The sequence below is a fragment of the Cariama cristata genome, unplaced genomic scaffold (genome assembly GCF_000690535.1).
Source record: "Cariama cristata isolate BGI_N322 unplaced genomic scaffold, ASM69053v1 scaffold37552, whole genome shotgun sequence".
Taxonomy (NCBI): domain Eukaryota; kingdom Metazoa; phylum Chordata; class Aves; order Cariamiformes; family Cariamidae; genus Cariama; species Cariama cristata.
This window is the reverse complement of record NW_009603905.1, coordinates 1627-11795: the sequence shown is the minus strand read 5'-3', so window position 1 is coordinate 11795 and position 10169 is coordinate 1627. Positions and strand designations below refer to the sequence as shown.

Here is a 10169-nt window from a genome sequence, read left to right as displayed (position 1 = left end):
TAAAACTAAATGCTTCCTTCTGTGCCTTGTGGTTGCCTACAGATGCTGCTTTCCTACCCTGCCAACAGGACATTTCACTTACTCAGATAGCAGCACTCCTGAAGAGGCAGAGGTTCCTCTCTGCTGCTGATAAGAACTATATGTGCTCTGAAGTTATCACTAATAACTTCTGGCTGTGCTCCTTCCAAATTCCAAAACCCTTTATGCAAAAGCCTGAAGAGGGAACAAACTGAAGATACTATATGAAAAGAGCACTAGCTAAGGAATTCTGGAAATTTTAATCTTCTTCATCCCTATCTAACAGAAAATGAGTACCATCAACAGAGCAAACTGATGGCCAGCAGCTCAGTTTACAATGCATTTAAGCACTTAAGGCTGACAGGGTCTATAACTGACCCTTTGTTACCTTTACTGCCAGAGGCCTGGGATGGCTCTAGCTGCCATATGAAATTCAAGAGGAAAAACCACGTTGGCACTTCTTCCTGATATACCTCTCCTCCATGCTGGTGGGGATGGCCAAGTTCTCTAATAGTTTGGGCCATTCTCTCTGCTGCCTGAAATAAGGGAAGCTGATTTAACACATTTAAACATGTCATTCACTAAGGACAGGGCAGTGGTGCATACAAACTATTACGTTACACCAAGCAGCTCACTAGCAATCACGGAAGCCTAGGTTTTGTATGTCAACCATCTAGCATAACGACAGTTTGTTCTCTCACAATCCCAATTTTGTTTAAGATATCAAGCTTCTGTACATTTATTTAAAAAATAAGGTCCTTCTTCCAAGTGCTGCTAGTTCTCAGCTCCAGCCTCTTCACAGAGTCTCTCCTTCCAGACGTCCAGTCCGCTTATCTGGCCAAACACCATTGAGTTGGTACTGGGCAGCACACAGGCAGACGTGTCTGCAGTAACAGTGTTTAGATAACGTAGTAGCTTTCATCATAGTAAGAATCCTCCTCAGAGTCCTCACTGTCACAACTGCTCATCGACAAGATGGAGTAGATGGAAGAAATGACACTGCTGTCATTGTCTGTAGCTGGTTTCACCAGCACATTCTGTTTCTCTGCATTCAAAACACACAGATACAAAAGTTAGCAGTGACCACTGTACTCACAAATGCTAAATTATTAGTTGTCTTTGAAACTTATAGCCTCTCACTGTCAGTTTGCAAAAAGGTCTTTCAAGCTTCAGGGCACAGGCCTTTTTCTTTTCAATTTTTAGCATTAAAAGAGTAAAGGGTTGGGTTTTTTTTCTTGTTTCCTATATGGCTTTTCCTGTTAAGATAGCACAGATGAGGAGACATTCTCCATCCCTTCACTGGCACACGATTGGCAGTGGAAGTGGCTAACTATTACAGTGCCTCGCTAGGTAAGAAAGAGGGAAGGAACAAAATATGGTAAGAAACCCTCAAACAAGTAATGGTTGTTCAGGACACTTAGGGCCCCATTAAAATTTAAGAGTGCAAGCTGTCCTACTGGTGCCTGTTCTACTAAGGCGTCTTGGAAAGGCTTCTTGGGAAGCTCTGACTGAGCTTCTCAAGTGCCACTTGCATCATTAGTTCTCTCTTAGCTGGTTTCTTCTTAGGAATTCATGTTTAAATAGACACACAGTTATCTTCATCTCAATCAAAATGTTTCCATCACTGAATAAAAAGACTGCACAAAACCAATTCATCCTCCTTGCTGAAGTGTGTCATGGTGAAGCAAAATGATTTCCCACTAATAGTCATTTATATAATTAGAGCACCTATCACGTATGAAGGCAGGCTATGAGCTTATTTCCTTTTTGTCCAAACAAGCACGAAGACCACTGGTTTACCATACAGAAATGAAGTGGGCTCCAATGAAAGCACCACTTCATCTAATCACCATTAGCTACCCGATGAGACACTTCAATAGTGCTACGGAATACTCTGCAGATGTGCATATTACACAAGAGGCAGCCTCCTAGCAGCGTAGTATTTCCTAAGGGAATCAGACTGAGTTGGTAAATAGGTTATAACTTCAGGTTTGAACTAACACTGCTTAGCAATGTCATTCTATGTCCCCATGGAGAATTTGAAACATTTCAAAAGCATCTTTCATTATGTAAAAGGCTTGACACATTGCAAAATTAAGGATCATGCACTCGCCTCTGTGAGGGGCAAACAAGACAATTACTTAAGAGAACAGAGCAATAGAAATTTGTTAAGTGGTAGCAGGAAGAGACTTCTACATTTCAGCACCTAGATACCAGTGTCAAGTGCTCTAGAAACAAATTTCGAAGAGGGAAGCAGAAGAGGAATACACCATACTGGAGTTTTACTTAAAGCCATCGCTGTCACGCACAGTCTATTAGCTACAACTAGGCAAGAGGTTACGCATTTGAGCCACAGTGGTTTTAATGCCACTAAAATTAACATGGCAGAGCAACCGCCAGTTCAGCCATACACTTACATGACATACCAACGTTCCCTTCTGAGACTTCCTACACAAATCTAGCACACAGAAGATAATTCTGACTTTCTCATCAGGCATTGCTCTGCTGAGTTTTTGCAATGATGTAGTGAATGGTTTAATCAAAAGGCGCCTGGTAAATTTTTCAAAGCCCATTCTATATAGTTTTGCTTTTATTTAGTGATCTCTTCAAAACAGTGTAATGTTTAGCACGGTTAAGTTGTCCCACTCTACTGTGGAATTCATACTGAAGTCTTTTTCCAAACTTAATTTTATTTTACTGTGCAGTAAAGCTAGTTACGCAACATATCTTAAAATTAATCTCCTAGTGTTTCTGCTGCATTGCCCAAGCATCTCCTTGGTATATAGGTGCCAAAGAAAGTTGTACAAAATAGATGGAATGAGAGCTTGTACTCATCATGCCACATCCACCCACCTCTCACCTTTCCGCGCTCTGATAAGGGTCAGGCGATGCTCTTTCATTTCCACATCTAGTTTTTCTACCATCCTGTCAATGCAGTTATCCAGCACCAGAGAGCGTGTCTTTGATTTGATCTCCTGCCTGCAGATAGGGCACTCCACTTTACGTTTCGTCCACTCATTGATACAGTAGGAGCAGAAGCTGTGCGCGCAGTTCAGAGTGACTGCCTGTGGAATTCAACGGAAGGATACTTATCAGTGCACACTCACACAAGCATTGTCAAGAAAAAAAGAGTACTGAAGTCAGAAAAACATTAGATGAACACTTCCCGTAAGAGAAGGAGGGGGAGAAGCCCTAAGCCCCTTGTCTTTAGTCTTCGTAGGGGTTACACACAAAAACTCTCCCATGTCAGAGTGCAGATAAGTTTTACAAGTCGGTTAATGGATTCACCATAGATCATAACAAGTCAGAAACACAGACAAAAAGAATTAATTCTATTATAAGTTTCCCCAATTTGAAAAGGATAAATTACGGAAAAAAATCAGATACTGCAATAGCATCTTAAATTACTGAGAAACCAGAAATTAGAATTGCAGCTACCTCTTAGGTGATTATAACAAGGCTAACACATCAGGTACCCTGTAGTAGAAATGAATGTAATGAAACTGAAGTTCTAGCAAAACACAAACAGAAATAACAGTCTACATTTCATGCATAGCCTATCACTTCTACAATCAAATGAAAGCAGGCCAATTTCTCAAAGAAAGAGTTTATCTGAACAATATAAACAGTTCAGGACTTGACTGAACACTGCACCTCCCTTTCTTTACTATCCTCTTCCTATATCTAAACCTGAAGCAGTCCAATGCTAGTGAACTTAAAGCAAGGTCCACTACAAAATGATTCTTCCCCAAGCAGGCTGTCAGCAGCAGCTCAGAGCACCAGTTCAAAACCACCCAAAACTGCTGCAGGCATACACGCATCTTAGGATTAAAGCACTCATCTCTACGCAGGTAGAGACATTAAAGCTGAACTTGCTGCCCAGGAGAAGAGTTAGGGCAGACGGAATGGATTTCTGGACCAACCCTTGCCCACAACTCACTGTGGTCTGTTGGGACCGTTAAACTAGCAAAGTAAAGAAATAAGCTTGACTATAGGTTTAATAGAACTAGGGAAAGCTTCTCAAGTCTCTTCTTTACTGGCAAACCCATAACTGTTTAAACATACCTCGATAAAGTACTCAGAACAGATTGTGCACTGCAACTCATTCTCCAACACATCATTCATCTGATTCAACACCTCTTCTTTCTGGGCTCTCACCTTTTCCTTCTCCTCCTAGTGGAAAAGTACATGCGGTCACGTATCAACAAAGAACAAGGTTTTACTCAACATAATATTGGCAGGAAGTGCACATGCAGAGGAAGGTAGTACAAATAAAAAATCATACAAATCTCCACATGTCAAGTCTGCATCTATTATATACCCAGATCTGTAACCTCTCTCCTCTTTGTAGTCACAGCAGTATTGAGAATATTCCCACCCACTGCAGAGAACTTAGAAGCAATAACAGCAGCCATTACCAAAATCCCCCTCAGCCTAAAGAAACTACCAGCTGGATCAATCTTTTCAGAATCTCTTTTAACTTCTTCCTGGCATGAGTTTGGTTTAAGTCAACAAAACAGTTTTTGGATGTCTGATGTAGAAAGCAAAACACCCAACAGACAAAATACCTTCAATATTAAAAAAAGGAAGCATAAGAATTTAAAACATTTACTTGCATTTAACTGCCCAATACATTTTTTTTTTGTTTGGAGTTAAATTAGGCTCCTAAATACCTGCTCTATCTTCTAAAAATAACAGAGAAATTCTTCCAATTGAAGCTATACTTGTAACAACAACAGAGTCGCAAAGACGACATCAAAAAAAAAATAAAGCAAACAGTCAGAGGTGGATAATGTGATAATTTCCAAGAGTAATACACAAGAAAGGATCTCCTTAATTACTTTTCACTCGTCACCTTGTATCAAGGGCAGGAAGAAATGTGGCTTCTCTCATTCATTATTCAAATTCCATGTTGTTTCAGTCCTATACTCCCTTGTAGGACTGCTGAAAGACTAAAGTTTTACTGGAACACACTCTGACTGAAAATGAAGCACCTCAGTTTTCAAACTTTTTTTTTTTTTTTTAAAAAAGAAAGGGTGGAATGGGCCCACTTCTCCTGCCCAGGTGCTCTGGGCTTGCTTTATGATTGAGAAAGATCTAGTAATGACTGTTCAACAATAATTTATGAATCAAGGTGTATCCTTCCTCAATCCTGGAAACTAGAGTCAGCTGTCACCTCAAGATACAGGAGTTTTTTACTATGGGAGACAAAGTACAGTCAAGACAAATGTTAAATGAACCATTTCCTCTGCTGCAGCACATCATGTTTCACTTATGAGTAAAACTGAGAATTCAGCTATTCCTTACCTTAGTTTCTTCCAGTTCTTTATTCTTGGCTCGAATTATCTCCTCAAAATCTTTTTTACTACGGCTTAGTTCTTCCATCAAAGCATGATGCTGTAACAATACCATCCCAGAATTTATAACAGTACCATTATAAACTATCCTATTAAATATACATGGCCATAATCATGAGGTTCAGCATACTGAAAAGAGCTCTCCTAAAAGAGCAACACATATCTATATGAGTTGGGGTGTTAAGGCAATTCAGCCTTAATTCAAAATTGGAACGTAGTGCCAGTTATTTACTACCTTCCCAGTATCATGGCACTTTTCATTCCCTCTCCTAGGTTACTCTCTCATTTCAGTTAGGTTTTACAGTCACCACTTTAAGGGCATCTGAGACAAATTTGAGTATCAAGGGGTATTTGACACATAAGGATCACAAAAACCTGTCACTGTATGCAGGGTTACTTGAAGCTGTTCTCAGATTAGCTTTCCAAAAGGAAAGGCCTTTTGGAAAAAAAGCCTAGGAAACCTACGTGTGGCAATCTGTCAAAACCACTCCTAACCAAGACTGAACTTTTTTTAATCTGGTTAAAATTGCCAAAACAAATTCCCCAAAACAGATACCCAGCAGACAGACCTCACAAAAAAGCCCACCAGCTGAAGGACCAGATTCAAATAAAAAGAAAAAAATCATTGCAGCTACTTAAGGTTTTCAAGTTAGAGTGCATATTCTCACAATATTTGCGGGCAAAAAGCAACTCCCATAGTGAGGTCTGGCACTTTCTGACAGAAATTCGGTCTGTAGATGAAGATCATCCAATCTGCACCTCAGGCAAAGTCCTTGTCTTCTACCAAGAGGCCACAGCAGTAAGAAAGATTTAAATATCTGACTTACACAGTTAGACCAAACCCAGACTGGTAACTACTTGCCTCTTGCAGGACCTGGGCCAGCTGCTCCTTCAGATTCTCTTCCCCATGTTGCCACTTTACTCCCTGGGCAGGGGAAGAAGGAGGAAGAAAAAAAACAAAACACAACACAAACTGCAAATTACTTGAAGAAAGCAAGGGACAGAAAATGACTATTCTGCACACTTTCTTTAGAGGATACGCTTAAAGAAACAACACCGGTTTTCAGCAAACCCCAAGATGTCCCACTCTAGTGTTACATGTGTATGACAGAAATTAGAGCTATCATTTGCTGTGAAGAGTTAAAATGGATATATCATTTACAGTTATATACTTGGAACACCTCCATGTTATTCTAGCTCTAAAGGCACCAGTGTTCATAGAAGCAAAGAGGTCAGCAACAGCTTGAACATGCGAAAAAGCTGCAACTCTATCTTTGAGCACATTCAAAGAGGTTAGAGATACCTACAGCTCCAGCTGAACTTCCCATTGTGCCTAAGCACACAACTCCAGACTTTCTGTGCTTCTGATACAGGTATCTTGCCTTCAGCAGCAATCTTTGAAGGAAGTAACTGATAAATTATGAAACTCACTCTAAGATGAATCCTTACTTCCTTTAAACCAGATTTTGAGCAAACTCAAATAGAAAGACTTCAGTGTGTTATCTAAAAAAGCTACTTATCAACACATACATACTGCTTGAAGACACCTATAGATTGAAAGAAAGGTTTTTTTGAAAGTACGAAAAAAAAATCTCCCTCCTTCCAGGGATTAAGGCATACAATAATTCACTTGCTTGGAAAGGGAATAGATTCACCATGCAAACTGGGCATTAATTTAGCCATATACTGAGAGAAAGTCACACTTAAGGTGAATACCTTCCAGCTTGTCCTCTCTGCAACCACAGGAGATCAGGCAGACATTTTTGATTTTTTATTTAAAACCATGCTTTTTTACTAACTGAAATGCTTTACTATCTTGCTATAATGAACCTATTTGTAAAAAAATTTTTTTAGATTATTTTACACCTTTTTCTTAATTCCCCATGTAGCCCAATCCCTTCTGTCTCTGCACTTTCTTTTGGTACACATGTCTGGAAGTCAAATACTTCCATGACAATTTTAAGAGGTGTAATTCACACAAACATTATTTGTGTTACCGTATGGTTCAAGATCTTATTTTGGATCCATGTCTTACATTAGGCATTCCACAAAAATGAAAAGACACAGGCCAAAAAGATTATCACCATTATACCTCTAGCTTCTGCTGCTCTTTAGAGAATGTCCTCTCCAGCTCTTCCACCTGCTGATGATGATGCTCTTGTTCCATGCACAGCTGGTTCTGCAACTCCCGCAGCTCCTGCTCCATTGCCAGGATCTCCTTCTGAGCACACTTCCTGCGCTTCTGCTTCACATTCAGAACTGCTGTCTGCTTCTCCTGCACTTTGACCTTTAACTTCATTATATCTACTAGAGTTTTCCTCAGCATTTCCAAGCCAGTCCATGACTGTGCAAGACCAGAGCCTTTCTGGTCCTTATGGGGGACAGACACAGCTTTCTTGGAGTGCACAAGGCTACGACGGACCAGACCACTATCCTCCTCACTTGGTCCAGGAGAAGGCAGCTTGACATCCGTCTGCTCTGTTAACTGTTTGGCCTCTTCTACCCTTCCCCATGATTTACCCAAAGGTTCATTGTCACAGGACACTCTGTCTCTTTTGGATCTGGAGTTTGAAGGGCCTTCTGATCCAGATGTTTCCAATTCCTCCAAACTAAATTTACGTTTAGTTCTTGAACTCTTAGCTTTCCCCAGGTCACTCCTTTGGGCTAAAAAGGGTCTTATTTTCTCCCATTCCTCTTTAATTACTTCATACTCATATTCAGCAGTCTCTTTGTTTTCCAAAGGCACTCCCAACTGGATACGGTCTCCTTCACTGACGGGATAGGCTTTGGAGGGATCCAGGCGCTGTTTGTTAAGCCAGACTCCATTTAGACTCTGCAAATGGACAGAGAATCAGCAAAATTTAATATGCAGTTAGAGAGTCCTCTGCAAGTTATTTCTGGCAACTGTAAACTTATCCAACCTCTTCAGTGAAATAAGCTACCTCTTTAAATAAACCTTGCAATATCCAATTTATTGGCTTAGCATCCCATTCATTACAGTCATTGCATTTTATTATTTACCGTGCATTATTCCTGCATTACAGATTTTGTGTACAAGCACTAAGAACAACATTTATATATGCAGTTGTGCAGAAGAAACAGAATGAACTCTAAAGGGAAAAAGAAGCTTCAGAAACAAGAACTAACCAATAAAAAGACAAGACTCTCTGATAGATCGTTGTCAAGAATGCAGAATATTGCAGTAATTATTCTTGACAATTAATGTCACTTGAAATTCAAGAAAAAACTAGAAAAGAAACAGGATAAAAGAAAAAAAAAAGAGTCGGTTTTCCATAAATACAGGAAGAATATAGACAAGAAGGAAAATGTTCTTCTGGAGATAATGTTCAAAACAGAAAAAGGGTTTTTAAATTAGACACTAGACTAGCTCAAGGAATAGTTTTGAAAAACAGTAAAACTGACCTGTGCTTAAGATGAACTGTGGAATTATTAACAACTGATGTATCTCAAAGATTCAATAAACAACTTGACAAACTGGTAGCAGCAATAACACAGAGGAAGTGTTAATAGTTAATCTACTATAGATGTTTCCAATCATGCAATAACTGTAAGTATTCAGGTTTATACAAGTACTGCAACAGAGTTTTGTTTAAAAGCAGTGTAATTTTTATACTAGCCACTCCATTCCTTTCTGACTAATCTGCTGTTGACCCAAACATCCTTCAAATCTGCATGACATGTTGAACATTTTTGTTCTACCAGTTTTAAAGCAAGTTACTGGTTTTACAGTTTTCAGCCTGAATGAGAAAGTGGAGAGATCATGATACAAAAAACAGATTACTGAAGTCAAAGTGAGACCTAGCTGAGGACTCACATGCCAACACTTTCTTCTAATCAACTTTCAGAAGAAACTCGTTTGAAAGTAACACAAAGCATGGTTTTTCTAACAACAGATTCTTCTTGTAGTTGATTATAATTAAAGCAATTGTGTCACTACAATAAGGAGTATCAGTTTATCCTTTCATTAGCAGTACAAGAACATTATCCTTTTGAATACTGCCCAAGTTCATAGGATTGTTTTTTTTTTAAGCAAGCAACACAAAACAGGTTCACAGACTGCAAAGTGCCCTTGGCAACACTACAATTGTCTGAAAAATGCTAAACCAAGAGACAAATCTACATACATAAAGCAATATGCTTTGCATCCCAATTGCAGCAGACTGAAGCTTCCTGCTGGAAGTGCACAACAGGCAAGACACATTCTCATGTGACTTTCTATCACACTTATGTTATATCACAGCCCATACATTGCTTGAGCCCAAACAGGGCATTGTCTTCCGTGAATCTGAATACAAGGTCTTTAATTAGTCTCTGTACCTTGTTGTCCTTGACAGTCCACTGCCCTTCTGCATTTTGCTGGAAAACACAGTGCTTACGAGAGATCATCAAGGGACAGGTTTTCGACACCAGCTGGTACGTGAGATCTAATCCTCGGCCTATAGTTACCTAAAAATAAAGGCGTTTAGTAACTGCAATCAGCAATGACATGGCAAATTCACTTTCTGTCATTTCAATTTAAGTACAGCAGAAATCTATCTAGATTAGCATCTTTTAGCTATTTCCAAAGAGTTTGGAATAATATGTTGGGGGGGGTGTTTCTGCATTTCAATTCAAGAGTAGATAGAAAATGGAAAGCTACAAATGTTTGAAGCATTATATTTCTCTCCCACTGAGGAAAATTTGATTGCTCTAAGGCAGGTTGCGGCCTTGGTTTCATGGAAAGCTTCCTCAGCAGTAAAGCTGCTCAAAGCCACTCTCAATCCACCTGTGTCC

General features: G+C 39.5%; 1 protein-coding gene across 1 annotated transcript; it reads right to left on the bottom strand.

Moving 5' to 3' along the window:
• Positions 1-608: 608 nt before the first annotated feature.
• On the bottom strand, positions 609-9836 carry RNF8 (ring finger protein 8, E3 ubiquitin protein ligase). Its single transcript, XM_009695379.1, has 7 exons — positions 9714-9836; positions 7468-8208; positions 6238-6300; positions 5326-5415; positions 4084-4191; positions 2879-3083; positions 609-1063 (listed from the first exon to the last, which is right to left on the bottom strand). Exons 1-7 carry the CDS (start codon positions 9780-9782, stop codon positions 918-920), a joined length of 1422 nt encoding a protein of 473 aa, XP_009693681.1. The 5' UTR covers positions 9783-9836; the 3' UTR covers positions 609-917.
• Between the last annotated feature and the right edge of the window lie 333 nt (positions 9837-10169).

What these genes read in the sequence shown, in the direction of transcription:
- RNF8 (XM_009695379.1), bottom strand. Translation starts at nt 9,782, where the DNA reads ATGATCTCTCGTAAGCACTGTGTTTTCCAGCAAAATGCAGAAGGGCAG. An exon ending in TGGCCCAGGTCCTGCAAGAG is followed by an intron (nt 5,416 to 6,237) that starts GCAAGTAGTTAC and finishes GTATTGTTACAG; the next exon opens with CATCATGCTTTGATGGAAGA. An exon ending in CCTTATCAGAGCGCGGAAAG is followed by an intron (nt 1,064 to 2,878) that starts GTGAGAGGTGGG and finishes TTTTGAATGCAG; the next exon opens with AGAAACAGAATGTGCTGGTG.